Source organism: Pseudophryne corroboree, chromosome 8 (assembly GCF_028390025.1).
Source record: "Pseudophryne corroboree isolate aPseCor3 chromosome 8, aPseCor3.hap2, whole genome shotgun sequence".
In the NCBI taxonomy this organism is placed as follows: Eukaryota; Metazoa; Chordata; class Amphibia; order Anura; family Myobatrachidae; genus Pseudophryne; species Pseudophryne corroboree.
The window spans coordinates 409,574,083-409,589,638 of NC_086451.1; the positions used below are offsets into that span (position 1 = coordinate 409,574,083).

Here is a 15,556-nt window from a genome sequence, read left to right on the forward strand (position 1 = left end):
TTACACTATCTTATACTCAATACTCCCTTTGATGGCACCTAACCCTGGGTTTCCTGGATATACCTTGTACTTGTCCTATATTGTCTCAAACTGTAAGTGCTTTTTTCTTGTTTTGCTCATTTGTTTATGTTCTCTGTAGTGGGCGCTGCGGATCCCTTGTGGCGCCATATAAATAAAACATAATAATAATAATAATAATAATAATAATAATAATGTGTAACACATGTAAGCGGGTTATATTGAATCCAACTCTCTCTATTAATCTAGATATGTTAGAGTAGACAGATATCAGCAGTGAAAGGGTGACATTGTGTATATTCAGTATGTACTGCTGCATGCTTCCTGGTTACAGGAAGGTCAGTAAATGCATCAAGAGGCTCGTCTGTAAAGCTGAAAGCTGATTAGCTGGCACTGAGGAGGAGGGTGAGGCTCGTCATCAACTCCTTTCCCAGCAGGACAACACTGCTCAGTGTGATCATGTTTTCCTGGAGTCACTAGAACAGTCATTGCTGTTCAACTGGGCAATTCCTGGCTAAAACCTACTAGTGACGGGGACATATTTATTACCAGTTATTTATATAGCGCACACATATTCCGCAGCGCTGTACAGAGAACATTTTTGGCCATTCACATCAGTCCGCGCCCCAGTGGAGCTCACAATCTATATTCCCTATCACATGTACACGCACACACATTCATACTAGGGTTAATTTTGTCAGAAGCCAATTATCAGTATATCTTTGGATTGTGGGAGGAAACCGGCGCAAGTACGGGGAGAATATACAAACTCCACACAGTTAGGGCCATGGTGGGAATCGAACCCATGACCTTAGTGCTGTGAGGCAGTAATGCTAACCATTGACATATTTGATAGATAATACCTTTTTGGGCTAAAACATCGTGCTTACTATGCCCTTTTATTTGCCAGACATTCGTTTTTCTTTTTTTATATATATAAATTAACTTAGAAGGGCATCACACAGTGACTGCAGTGTGTGTGTGTGTGTGTGTGTGTGTGTGTGTGTGTGTGTGTGTGTGTGTGTGTGTGTGTACGTACGTGTCATTATCTATCATATATATTTAACTAGGTGCTTCATCGCTACGCCCTCTTAACCCCTGCACGCCTTTCTGGGGTTCAATATTTGTATCGTATGGAGTATTGCCTGAGGGCTGTTTCTAGCCAATTTGGCTCCCAGTGCGAGACTTCAAAATGCTTCCCCATCCCCCCTCATTGACATAAAAAAAAATGTGCCCGGCAAGGAGGCATGGCCTCATTAACATGGGCGTGACCTTGTGTGGAAAGACGACCTGCACCAACAGATCATGGCCACCACAGGGGAAAAAAAAATTCCCCCCATATTAAGCCCCCCACAGTAATGCCCCCTGCACCATATTATGCCACACACCGCAATGCCCTTGATACTTTAAATCGCCATTGTACACTTTACAGCAGGCAAGAGTCCCCATTGTACACTTTACGGCAGGCAAGAGTCCCCATTGTACACTTTACGGCAGGCAAGAGTCCCCATTGTACACTTTACGGCAGGCAAGAGTCCCCATTGTACACTTTACAGCAGGCAAGAGTCCCCATTGTACACTTTACAGCAGGCAAGAGTCCCCATTGTACACTTTACAGCAGGCAAGAGTCCCCATTGTACACTTTACAGCAGGCAAGAGTCCCCATTGTACACTTTACAGCAGGCAAGAGTCCCCATTGTACACTTTACAGCAGGCAAGAGTCCCCATTGTACACTTTACGGCAGGCAAGAGTCCCCATTGTACACTTTACGGCAGGCAAGGGTCCCCTTCTGCAAAGAAAGAGAAAAAGTTGTACTTACGTTTGAACTGCAGCGGCATCCGCCGGCCAGAGGTCCTCTTCGATCCCGCTTCCGGCTCTTCGTTCGGCCGGCACCGGGCCACCTCTCTCTCCATGTCCTGGGTGGCTCCCCCTCCTCCCTGTCATCAGTACTCCGCTCGGAGGCGGAGTTTCGTGTAATGATGCATTTGCATTGTGACGCAAACGCATCATTGCACGAAACTCCGCCCCCCCCAAGCGGAATAGTAATGACGGAGAGGAGGGGGAGCACAAACAGAGCGCCTTGGCCGCCGCAACAAATGGCTCTGTATTACTTGCATTCCTAGTTTTGTTAGTGGTTAAATATTGCACGACGAAAAGGGCGTCCGATGGTGAAGGGGGTGGGAGAGTGGGGGCCGCGGATGGGGGAGGGGGTCCGGAGGCGCTGCGGGTGGGGGAGGGTCAGGTGCGGGTCTGTCGCAGATGGGGGAGGGGGTCCGGAGGCGCTGCGGGTGGGGAAGGGGCAGGGGTGCCACGGGTGGTGTAGGGGGTCTGGAGGCGCCGTGGGTGGAGGTCCAGAGGTGCTGCAGGTGGTGGAGGGGCGGGTGCTGGTGTGCCGGGTGGGAAGGGGGGGTCCGGAGGCGTCCAGGGTGGATGAGGGGCGGGTGCTGTGGGGGAGGGGCGGGTGCTGGTGTGTCGGGGGGGGGGGGGGGGGGGGGGCAGGGAATCCAGAGGCGTCGAGGGTGGATGAGGGGCGGGTGCTGTGGGGGGGGGGGGGGGGCGGGTGCTGGTGTGTCGGGAGGGGGGGGGGCAGGGGATCCAGAGGCGTCGTGGGGGAGGGGTGGGAGCAGCAGATGAGGGAGGGGGTTCGGGGGCGCTGTGAGTGCGTGGGTTCCGCGGGTGGGGAAGGGGCGGGTGCATAGGTGCCGCAGGTGGGGGAGGAGCTGGTGAGAGTGTGCCGTGGGCTGGGGGAGTAATAAGCCCCGTACTTAAGGACAATTGGTTGGGGGATGTATTCTCTCCTGTCAGTCAGGAGTTACACAGGGAGCCCCCTATATAAGGACATTTGAGGGGACATGATGATTTGGAGTTATTCTCCTATCAGGGGTTATACAGGGAGCCCCCTCTTTCCCTCAGGCAGGGTGAATGATTGGTGGGCAGGCCTGTGCTGCCGCCATTGGTGGTCTCTCCTCCCCACCACCCCCTGTGCCATGCTGATGCCTGGCGGCCGTGGTGGTGGTTGTGCAGGCATGGTGGTATTGGCTGTACTGGACGCTGCTGCTCTCCGAAGTCGCGTCCTTCGGCCGGTGACAGACAGCGGCCCCTGGGGGGCTCCCCATCACGCCACACACCCGAAGCATGGCGCCACGACCCGGCTCAGCTAGGAGCGTGAAGTCCTCTCCGGGATCCTCCGTCACCCGATGGCGCTCACCAGCAACTGACGCCGCCAGATATTACCGATGGGGGCGAGGCCTCAGCTGCGGCAGAACACATATAGTAGGGCAGATCTGTGACTCCGCCCAGCGTTAGGTACAGAGTCACAGATCTGGGCTATTATATAGGAGATTGTGTGTTTGTGCGTGTGTGATGATTGGCATTACTGCTTTATAGCACTGAGGTCTTTGGTTCAGTTCCCACCATGGCCCTAACTGTGTGGAGTTTGTATATTCTCCCTGTACTTGCGTGGGTTTTCTCCGTGGGCTCCTCACTCCCACTCATAGTACCTTGCTAAATGTTGGCACCTCCACCTTGGTACTATACTCGGCATTCAGCCTTACCTGGCCAGGGTCCCCACTAGAGCATGATTCATGCTGTCATCATTTCCTTTCTCTATGTTGGGGGCCCATGGCTACTTAGCCTTCCATGAGTAAACTAGCCACTGATCCACAACGGGCTTCCAGGCTGTTTTTTCTTCTGCTTATTTTTATGCACAGGCTGCTAATGTCTCCCATAATACCATATACAATTCTGGTTCTCTTTTCCAGGCCCCCCTACATCTTCTCTCTTACCTCTGTTTACCAACATACCTGTGGTCTTCAGTCCGCCAAGGACCTACTTCTACTATTAATCTTATTAACACTTAATAAAAATATGTTTAAGATATATTAAAATAATGGCAGCATATCCCCAGTGCTTCTAATGAGTGACCTGTTTCATTGTCCTTGGACAGGGAGGACTCTGATCACAGCGTTCTTACTATAATTGTTTCTTAATATATACTCATGTGGGTCTGACATCCTGTACAGAGCGTGCTCAGTCCATAGCGCACAGTACTCAGTGCAGTCACCTGACCTCATAAGCGGCAGCAACATAACTGCAACATAATACTATGCTAATAGGCTACTAGTGTTCACTCTAGGCTGTTTTAGCACGGCGCCGCGCCCTGCCCGTTTTTTAGCAGGCAAAACCCGCCCTGCCCCTTTTGCGGCGCCCTGCTAGAACAGCCGCCCGCTTCCTGCCCTCTTGGCGTGTATAGATGCCGTGCGCATGCGCGCGGCATCCATTCACGCATTGGGAGAGGGCTGGGGGAGCCCAGCACCGACGGAGGTGCTGGGCACGTCCCCAACAGTGACGTCGCCGGCCACAGACGCTCTCTATAGTAGCGTCTGTGGGCCGCACCGCCCCCTAAAATGACATAGGCGTGGCCACACCCCCTAATTTGCGTGGCCGCGCCCCCGTTTCGGCACGGGCCGCGCGCACACATGTGCCCCCGGAGTCCGGCGCCCTGCCCCTTTTCACTCCTAGAGTGAACACTAGGCTACATAACTGTTCTTGATGGCGTTTATGGCATATTTTGGTTGATCTGTCCTTCTATGATGATGCTCTTTCTGTAAGCAAGTTGCGTAGCTGAGATATTGTTCCTGTCCTCTCCCATATTGTGACTTCAGCTGTGTGTTTCTCTCCCAGAATGCTCTCTCGCGCAGCCAAAGCACATCACTGGAGGAAAAGCCACAGTTCCCTGGAGCCTCCACCGAGTTTGTAGACTCCCTGGAATTCATCCAGCCCAATGTCATCTCTGGCATCCCTATCTACAGAGTGATGGATCGGCAGGGGCAGATTATCAACCCCAGCGAAGACCCCAAGGTATGGTGTCATTTTGTTGTTATTATTATCAATACCAGATCATAAGGGTCTTCTGTAAGTAGCAGAGAACTGACCTTGTCAGCATAATCTAGGATCCTGTAGTGTAGGCAATGAGCCCACTTGTCTTGTATTTCATGCTGGCACAGTGTACCGCCTCTCCATAGCAGACGGTCGGTCAGTGAGACATATGCCTCTCGGGAACACCTGTAGGACTTGTCCTTCCTGAAAAGCTGGTATGTCACTGACACGTGGTGATCGGCAGGCATTTCCACCATTATGCACAATGTGCTTGAGTGATTCCTAAATACGATTGCTATTTCTTTATCATCCACTAGGGGTCACTGGAGTACTCTTGGGATATGGACGGGCGTAGCCGAACAAAGGCACTGAATATTCAAATTTAGGACCCTCCCCCCCCCTCCATATCCCCAAGTACCTCAGTGTACTTTGCCAGTGTTTTTTCGGTGCTCACAGATGAACATCGGCTTGTGGCAAGGCCACATTTCAGAAGATTTTTATTTTTATTTTTATTTTTAATTTTTACACTTCCCGTCCCAGTTTAGGAAAAACATGGGTCCGGGATGGTGCCGCTGCAAGGCAGCGGATGGCGTGTCGGTCCTCACAAAGAGCACCCTCACAGCCACAGGCGCTATAGGCAAGCGCATGGCGTGTCGGTCCTTACAAAGAGCACCCTCACAGCCACAGGCAGCCACTGTCTCCTGCAAACTGAACGGAGCTTACAGAAAGAAGCTCCGTCACAGCCAGGATGAGACAAAGAGCTGGAAGAATCTACATCTGCAAGGAGCTTACAGCAGAAGCCCCATCACAGATGAGAAGCTGGAGGCTGAAACAGCCAGCATGAAAAAGCATGAAAACGGCACAAGGTATGGAATGTCAGGGCGGTCAGCTCACGCTGCCGCCCTGCTGTGTGTAATACTGTAGCCCTGCTGTGTGCTGTAGCCGCCGCTGAGTGAAGAGGTCCCGCTTAACGAGGATTCATGATACGCGCAGGGCGGCCGCACGTCACTCAGACGCCGGCCGCTTTCACTGCGCTGATGGCCCGGCACCACTACAGCTCTCCTGCTCTCCCTGCAAGGCGCCGCCGAGACTGTCCTGTGTGCTAAAGAGCGGCCGCACGTCACTCACGGACGCCGGCCGCTCTTTCAATGAGACACTGCACGCTGCTGATGCCGCACACAGGGAGACTGTGTTCTACGCCGCCCGCTCTTCCGGACGGCTCCCCGGCGCTATATACAGCGCTCTCCTGCTATCGCTCTCCTGCTATCGCTCTCCTACTCTCCCTGCACCCGAACCCAGTACGCTGCAGGTAACATGGGGAGGCAGGGGGGGGGGGAGGGGGAGTAATGCCCATAGCAGCAGCAGAAGGCTGCATGGGTTAAAGATAGGCTGCGCAAACTATCACAAGCAGTGCAGCAATTTTAAAGTCATGGGACTATAATATCAGGAAATTATATGTTTCAGCACAATTTATATATATATAATATATAATGAAGCTGTTTGCTAGCACAACTGTGTATAATATCAGTATCAACTGTGATTATATGGTTAAGTACATTTTATATATATAATATATATATGAGGCTTGGCCTAGCAATGGCCTATCAGTGGCATAGCCTATTGCAGGTTTAACCATGTTTTCTGTTCTTTTCTGTTAAGACTGCAAGAAAATAACACTGCAGGCAGTGTTCATATTAATAGAGGCTAACTAAATGCATGTATTTTACATACACCTGTATTATCACTGTATAATCTGTATAATAGGCTATTAAGCCTATATTAAAACTGCAGCAGGTAACCTGTACTGTGATTTTCTGTAAAAGCATGGCATGACGCCCATTTCAATCATTGTTGTTTTTCCAGTTATACATTCCGGCCATACACCTCTGCTCCACAAGGAGGCGCAGGGGTGTTAGTGGAAATTTTTAGGTCAGGATAATTCTAGAACATTCCTGCCCTACATCTTTAAGCCGCCGGAAGGCGCAGGGGTGTTAATAGGAATTTGGTTCGGGTTTCATATGCCCATGTGAACTGCTTTTCACATAAAGATCACTTTAGCTTCCTAAAGATTTCCGTACAGAGAAACAACCATGAGTTTCATATAAATATGCTGTTCAGCAATAACATATATATATATATATATATGTGCCATATAATCGTGCAAGTGTCTGTCTGTTGCCAATTATGTTGTCTGTCTACATAGCGAATAAGGCTCTAGTGCAGACTAAAAATACTTTTAAAAATATTACAGTGGCAATTCAAATTAAAAGAGCGGTATCGGAGTCTCGGAGTTACTCCGCCAGCTCTAACAAAAGACAGTTTTTCCAAAGGGCCAATTTCCCTTTGGGTACCAGAGGGTTTATTTCACTGGTCTTATAATTTAATGCACGATTATAGGTCAAATCTCACACCAATAACTACGAGTAAGAACGGTACATTACTCCAGCACTCAGATAGTGCGGGGTTTTGGACAATCATACATAATCGTTTCCAAAAGAATGCGATCCGCCATTGGTATATGCGTTTCTGTCAAACATTATAAAAACCCAAGATACATTTGGGTCACTAGAAGCTATGTATGAAACCATGCCGATCACTGTTAAAAGAAGCTGCAGAGTATATCTGTAAAGCTTCTGCTAACGCCGGTTATTTTCATTGTCGCTAGTAAAGCGCGACAAGGCCAGAGCTTGTTTGCTCCTAAATTTGATATGCTTGTAACGGCATTTTATCCCTTCATGATATTCAGCCATTAGCGCATACAGTATACTTGTAACGGCGTTTTATCCCTTTATGATAGTCAGCCATTAGACTTGTAACGACAGGACGTTACAGTCAGCAAACCAGTGGTTTGATGACCTCTTTTACAATTGTGGAAGCGGGTCTTTACATGTTACATTTGCGAGGTTTCATGACTTCAACTCATATATGTCTCAGCTATTTACAGCTTAAAGTACAAAACTGCTTCTGTCGAAGGGTTTGGCAGGTGATCATTTAGTCTTTGCTGGCTTATAAACCAGGCAATAGTACGCCAACAGTGTCAGAGTTACTTATTCCCCTCTGTTTGAGCAAAACCAAACAGCTCCGTTGCTATATCAATAAGCAAGTCATTTACTACAGTTAGAAAATGGCTTTTCTGCAGTTAGTATTTGCTTATTGGAGCCACAAAATTGCATAATTGCATTTGATCTTCATGTCTACCGTTGCTTATCGCTTCCGGTATTTACCAATGTGATGTTGGGATGATAGCTCATCTCACATAAGAACTATGTATTAACAAAGTTCCTCTAACTTGCGCTACTAAGGTATACTGCGATAGCAGATCAAGTTCGCAAACAATCGCATCTAATTTTGTCTAAAGGATGTCAATTCCTAGGTAAGATTATAAATACGGTAAATCAAAGACTTTTACCTACTACACCAGCAAGGAAGTACATCTAGTAATTAGTGCAAAACACGCACACTAGCGGTACATTGGTGTATTCACCTATTAAGAATAAAGATGTGTTTTCAATTTAGGTCCCCACCCTTCACTCGCGTTTCCCACAGAGGGACAAGGGTGCATATACTCTGGACGACAGTCGCAGAGAGTCAGGATTTGTAGTTACAATCAGCGCAAAGGTTCTAAAACACGACAGATTGCTGTCAATACATGTCCTAGAACTCTGTGCATTTTACAATGCGATAAAGGATTCGCTTTCAGTCTGACCACGGATAGACTCTGGTTTCTCTTCAGAACGAATAAATCTTTCGCTTTTTGCTAAAGATTTCTGTGGAGAGGAACAACCGTGAGTTTCATGTAATTTTGTTTTTCATGCCTGGCTCACGCTGCCCTTAAGCAGTCAAACAAAGCAACGGCAGTTGCATACTCAACAACCAGTGAGAACCAAGAAGCCGCATGGCAATGCGGCAGGTAACTCAAATCTTCAATGGCTCAGAACGCCATTATGTGAAAATGTCAAGAGATCCATCCGTGAGTGGACATCTGTTAGACAGACGATCTCACCCGTCAGGGTTTGGATCTTGGAACTGGACATTAAATCCAGAAGTGTTTCATATGTGAGTCCACAGAAGGGAGTTACCCTCAAGTATACATGATGGCATCTCGCCACAATTACAAAAGCTCAGTATGTGTACATCACATTCATGGGGTCATTCAGCATCGTGTATCGGGCTCCACCATTTTCCGCTTCTCTCTTCGTTGCCAAAACGGATCAGAAGACAGTTCGTCACAGTCATACTCGTGGTATCTCATGGGTTTCGGAGAAGTTTGCTTCTCGATTTTTCAAGGAATACTTGCACACGATCTTGGCCCGCTCATAATACGTCCAACCTGTTACATCAGGGAACGTTCTTTTACCCATAGTTACCTATGTACCTATTATCTATGTACCGCAGCTGCGGTTGACGGGGTGAGGGTTCAGTGCTCGCTTCGGCAGCACATATACTAAAATTGGAACGATACAGAGAAGATTAGCATGGCCCCTGCGCAAGGATGACACGCAAATTCGTGAAGCGTTCCATAAGACCGCCCTCTTAAAAAAATAGAGCATTACAGTATCGGTTATACCAACCATGTAACGAAATAGTAAGCCGCTTAAGGCAGCTCATTATTAAAAAATTTCGTGTGCTTACATAGGTTGTAAACCTCGGAAGTTTCCAACATCATACTTCAAGTACCCGTATTCTGTTAAACGGGATGGGATGGAAAACTGCGTTCATCTGCACTAACAGTGCAGGTATCTGTGTGGTAAACGTATTTTCAAAGACGTTTGTCTCTATTTGCGTCTGTAAACATCTTTCTACAAGGTGTCACCAAAGTTCAGACTCTATTTATCCCACCTACAGCGCCAGGCGATTTGAGGTTGGGTTCAGATTTATTACAGTTTTCATATTTTGGAACCCTTTCAACAAAGGGGAATTAAGTTTCATATTTTTTGAACCTTTACAACAAATGAGAATTAAGTTTCTCACTTTGGAAAACATTTTTCTTCTAGCCTTGCCTTCGGCACGGGTGCTTCGGCAAGGGTTTTGTTTTCATATTTGGGTGCCTTGTATTCCAAGCCACCGTATTTCAGTTTCTCATGACAAAGCAGATCTTCGGACGAAATCCGCTTTCGTATTCTTCACATCAATATACCAATAGTGGTTCCTGTGGGGACAGCACATTCTAGAATTCGGAATGTGGTACACGCATTACGCGTTTTATATATGTACCAAACGTCTACAGTACGTGATATGAATACGTTGTTTGGTCTCTATGATGCTGCCAACTGGGGTTAGCCAGTTTCTCAGCAGACATTATCCAGTTGGATAATAATAATGACTACAAGTCAGGCTTACTTTAAGGCTAAGTTACAATCGCCTACGTCAGTAATAGCTCATCCCACAGGTTCTGTGGGAATGTCAGACCCAGCGGGTCGTGGAGCGTCTACGACGCGGCTACATAGCCTTCAGTGCACCACGTTTGTGCACGTTTATACGTTATTAATGGTGGCGCCATCAGCATTTAGCTTTGGCCTGCCTACTGTTACAAGTATCAAACAGCTCTCCCGCCCACGAGGGAAGCTTTGGTACGTCCCAAGAGTACTCCAGTGACCCCTAGTGGATGATAAAGAAAATAGGATTTTGGTACTTACCAGGTAAATCCTTTTCTTTGAATCCATAGGGGGCACTGGACGCCCACCCAGAGCAGTTTTACCTGGGTTGTTTTAAGCTCAAGGGAGCTTAGTGAACAAATTTTATTTGGGTGGTATTAAGCTCAAAGGAGCTTATGGTAACACATTTTCACCGATTGGCTCAAATTATAAAGTTCTATCGGTTAAGGTGTCAACTGTTTAGTTGACAATAAGGTTACGGATCAACTTTGTGGTTGTCCGTTATGTTATAGGGATTCTCCATTGTCAACCTCTCTATATCCTGTTCGCTCAGTAAAAAACACTGGCAAAGTACACTGAGGTACTTGGGGATATGGAGGGGGGGGAGGGTCCTAAATTTGAATATTCAGTGCCTTTGTTCGGCTACGCCCGTCCATATCCCAAGAGTACTCCAGTGCCCCCTATGGATTCAAAGAAAAGGATTTACCTGGTAAGTACCAAAATCCTATTTTCTGCTGCGGGGTACACTGGGCTCCACAAGGAAAGACATAGGGGTGTAGAGTAGGATCTTGATCCGAGGCACCAACAAGCTGAAAAGCTTTGACTGTTCCCAGAATGCATAACGCTGCCTCCTCTATAACCCCGCCTCTCTGCACAGGAGCTCAGTTTTGTAGTTGGTACCGCAGATAGCAGGCACATAACAGAGGGGCTGCGCTGGGCAGCCCTGAGAAGAGCTTTTTAGAAGAAAAGTGAAGACTTCAAGGGCAGCAGCAGTGTGTATATGTCTTTTGACATTCACTACTGCGGCTCCATCTCTCCCCAGCGGCGCTGTACACTCCCGAGCCCTGGTTGCCGGGTAACTACAGCGGGAGGCTCCGGTTTTCTTCCATGGTCAGGCACACACGACGGGGGCTCTCCGGGATTGCGTTGCCGCGCTTCGGGAGGTGGTGAGTGGGTCCCGCTTGCGGGACCCGTGCTTTATCGCGATCCGGCGCGGTCAGTGGGAGGCGGGCCGCGCGCGTTGGCGGTTGACACTGTGGCAGTACAGGCGATCCACTACATCACCAGGGCATGGGTGCAGGTCAGGTTTTCTCTTAAAACCATTTTAATAGTAGCCTACAGTATCCGGTGGTTTTGCCAGCAGGGGGATAAGGCTTAGACCTGGAGCCCCTCCCCCAGCCCCAGTGCGCCATTTCCCGCAAATGTTCCCGCCCTGGAACTGCATATCTGTTTCTTCCTCACTCCCCGTCAGTGTCTGGGCGCCATTTCTCTCAGCTACACTGTTCCTGGGACTGCTTGGGCAAATCCTCCTGTGTAAAGCCGCCTGGTTGTCGGTGCTGTGACTTTACATGACACAAGTATTCTACCTGCCTTTTTAGTCAGTGTTGGTAAGAAAGAGTGCATTTAGTCAGGGTTTTATAGTACAATTACCCTGTGGTATACATCCAGTTCTTACTGTGCAGTGTTATATCTATTGACTACATAGCTATATATGCTGGTCCAGTGCAGTATTATTGTTATGACTAGGTGCTTCATTGCGCCCTACGGGCGCTCTTCACACCGTCGCAAGGGGCTACGCCCCCTTAACCCTTGCATGCCTTTCTGGGATTCAATATTTGTATTATATGGAGTATTACCTGCATTCCTTTATTAGTGGTTAAATATTGCTCAATGAAAGGGCGTGAGATGGTGAAGGAGTCGCAGCCCCTTGCGACGGAGTGAACAGCACCTGCAGGCCACGATGCACAGAATGTAGTGGGTGCGGAGGGGACTGCGGATGGGGGAAGGTGTATGTAGATGCTGCGGGTGGAAGGGGGGCGGATGCGGGGGGGGGGGATGGGGAAGGTTAGGGAGGTGCTGCGGGTGGAGGAGGGGCAGAGGAGTGGGGGCTGCAGGTGGGGGAGGGGTCCGGAGGCACTGCAGGTGGGGGAGGGGCAGGGGTGCCACGGGTGGAGGAGGGGCAGGTGCGGAGATGTTGCGGATGGGTGAAGGGTTCCGGAGGTGCTGTGGCATGGGAAGGGGCGGGGGTGCCGGGGGGGTGGGGTAGGGGGTCCGGAGGTGCCGCGGGTGGGGGAGGGGCGGGTGGTGCGGCAGATGGGGAAGGGGGTCTGGAGGCGCTGCAGGTGGCGGAGGTGCGGGGGTGTCGTGGGTGGGGGAGGGGTGGGTGAGGGGGGGACCGTGGATGGAGGAGGGTGTCTGCAGATGCTGCGGGTGGAGGGGGGGCAGGTGTGGGGGGAGACATATATGGGGGGTGGATGGTGGAGGGGGTCTGGAGGTGCTGTGGGTGGTGGAGGGGCGGGGGAGTGGGAGCCGCGGGTGGTGTAGGGGGTGTGGAGGCACAGCGTGTGGGGGAGGGGAAGGTGCGGAGGTATGGTGCATTGGGGAGGGGTCTGGAGGCGCTGCAGGTACTGTACCTGCCAAAAAGGTAGTTGGAGGGTATGCAGTAACAGGGCCAGGACAGGGGTGACGGGGCCAGGACGGGCGACGGGGCCAGTACAGAAATGACAGGGACAGGTTAGGGGTGACAGGGCCAGGGTAGGGGCGGCAGGACCAGGACAGGGGTGACAGGGCCAGGATAGGGTTGACAGGGCAAGCACAGGGGTGACAGGGCTAGGATAAGGGTGACAAGGCCAGGATAAGGGTGACAGGGCCAGGATAAGGGTGACAGGGCCAGGATAAGGGTGAAAGGGCCAGGATAAGGGTGACAGGGCAAGGCCAGGGGTGACAGGGACATGACAGAACACAGGGCATGGGAGAGATTGGTATTAGGGACAAAACAGTGGTGACAGACAGATGTGTCTTACCGAAGTCACTGCTGCTGGCTGCTGCTGTTCCACTACAACCTGTTGGGATCTGCTGCTGGTGGAGACTTGGCATGGCTGACTCTCTCAGGCTGGAGTCCTGCTTCCTCTGCCCGTCCGCATCCCTCCCCCCTACTCCTCAGTCACACACCGCGGACCTCGCGCGGCTGCCGGGCACTGTGGTAAGGGGAGACTGGGAGTGACTGGTTAGCCCCCAGGAGACGCTACGGCTGGAGGGCGGAGGGGGTCATAGCGTGCACGCGGCGCAGACCTCGCGGCTGCCGGGCACTGTGGTAAGGGGAGACTGGGAGTGACTGGTTAGCCCCCAGGAGACGCTGCGGCTGGAGGGAGGAGGGGGTCGGCGCCTGCAAGCAGCGCGGACTTCTGAAGCACTGTCCGCCAGCTAAAGTGTGAGAAGGAGCTGGGCGCACCTCACTGCGGTCGGCAGCGCTGCAGCTAGCGGTCGGGTTGCCGGGGCTGGAGATAACAGAGGCAGTACGGAACCTGCACAGCGGCAGGTGCCCCACAAAACTGCAGCTAAGAAGTATGGAGTGTGCCAGAAAGTGACGCTCCTCCGCGCCAGAGAGCCCCTGCTGAGTATGCTGATGTGGGGGGTCAAGCACACAGTGAGCCGGTGCCCGTCTGTCTGTACGGCATACCCCCTCACACACCCCCATACCTCCCAACTGTCCCGATTTTCGTGGGACAGTCCCATTTTTTGGGGTCTGTCCCGCTGTCCCACCCGCGGGCCGCAGTGTCCCGCGGTGGTGGTGGGGGCCAGTTTGGAAGCTCCTATACTCGCTGTTCTGCTTAGCAGAGCAGCGGTGAATAGACGCTGTGCGTCTATTTAGTGGCGACAGAGGGAGAGGGGGCATCAGGGGGTACGGATTAAGGGGGGGTCTGACAGTAGAGCTGGATTAAGGGGGGGCCAGGGTGTACGTACCGCGGGCCCCACAGTTTTAGGGGGCCCATCAGCTGGAGTAGCTCTGTCCCAGCTCTGAAGCTCCCCCGTCCTGCCAGCAACAGCAGCAGCATTGTGCTACAGTCAGCACACGCTGCTGCGTGTTGGCAAGTCTGGTGTTGCAGGGAGGCAGCAGCCTTCCTGCTTTCTTCTGCCTGTGCGGGTGTGTAGGGGGGAGCGACCACCCCCTCTGGATTTACCACTAGCTGTGGGGCCAAAATCCCATAAAAATAATAATAATAATTCCCGGAATTTGCATAAGGGGGCGTGGCCACATGGCAGCGATTAGGCCACGCCCCCAAACTCACAGCAGGCACAGCAATGAGATAGGGCCCCCCTGTCTCAAGTGCCCTGGGCCCCCCCGGACTCATAATCAGCCCCTGGGGGCATGCCAGCAGCTCACAGAGCGCTGGGCATACCCCCTCACTGATGAAAGCGGGAAGCCACGCCCCCTTTTCGCCGCGCGTGTGTCCCTCCTTTTGCCTGAAGAAAGCTGGGAGATATGCACCCCTGTCTGCCTGAAGAAAGCTGGGAGGTATGCACCCCTGCCTGTGCCATGCCCATACCATTTGATTCTTTTCCTAGTCTCCTATAGATTTGCCCAGATCTGTGACTCGTTTGACTAACTCCGTCCAGTGTTGTTACTCCGCCCAGCGTTAGCAAATGAGGCACAAAGTCACAGATCTGGGCTATTATATAGGAGATAACCTCTGCATTGTACAACTGTGACTATATGTGTGTGCATTAGCTTGCTGAGTAGTTTCCATTCGTGTCTCTCACTCAACCTGCTATCCCTATATTCTATAACCTGAGAGGGCTTGGTGCGTCAGGTTTTATAATAATATAGGATATTCACAAGATATACTCTGATACGTATTTTCCTCTGTGATTTTAGTCACCATATCCCTCCTATATCTCTGCTTGTGCTGACTACACTGCGCAGGGGTTTGGGTAAGAGGTATTGTGCTGCTGACAATTGTTCTGTGTTACCTGATGCTGCAAGTTATATCATGTCTGCTTCTGAAGGTAACTGTTCTGGGGCTGAACACACTGCCGGTGTTGCTGAAGCCACAGATCCATATGAGGAGAATATAGCAGCTGTGGGCTCTGGTTCTGGGGGCTCCTTGCCCCCCCAGTGGGACTGTCGCAACGGAGGTCCATAAATACCCACCGTGGGCTGCTTTTTCCACGCTTCTATATATGCTAGTTAATAAACTAACACCCCCTATGCCGGTGCAACCATATGTGGTTCCTGCAGCTAATCCGCTGTGGGCGGACGATTTATCTGCTCAATTGAAGAAGT

General features: G+C 50.8%; 1 protein-coding gene and 2 non-coding genes across 3 annotated transcripts in view; all 3 read left to right on the forward strand.

The window, feature by feature from the left end:
- BCKDHA (branched chain keto acid dehydrogenase E1 subunit alpha) overlaps positions 1-15,556 on the forward strand; it is a 48,406-nt gene that overhangs the window by 1,815 nt on the left and 31,035 nt on the right. Inside the window, exon 2 of the mRNA XM_063937837.1 lies at positions 4,703-4,879. Within this exon, the coding sequence (XP_063793907.1) occupies positions 4,703-4,879 (177 nt within the window). The remainder of the gene's footprint in view (positions 1-4,702; positions 4,880-15,556) is intronic.
- LOC134953779 (U5 spliceosomal RNA) lies at positions 8,611-8,725 on the forward strand. Its single transcript, XR_010185777.1, has one exon. It is a non-coding gene; the product is annotated as a U5 spliceosomal RNA (small nuclear RNA).
- LOC134953826 (U6 spliceosomal RNA) lies at positions 9,318-9,424 on the forward strand. Its single transcript, XR_010185803.1, has one exon. It is a non-coding gene; the product is annotated as a U6 spliceosomal RNA (small nuclear RNA).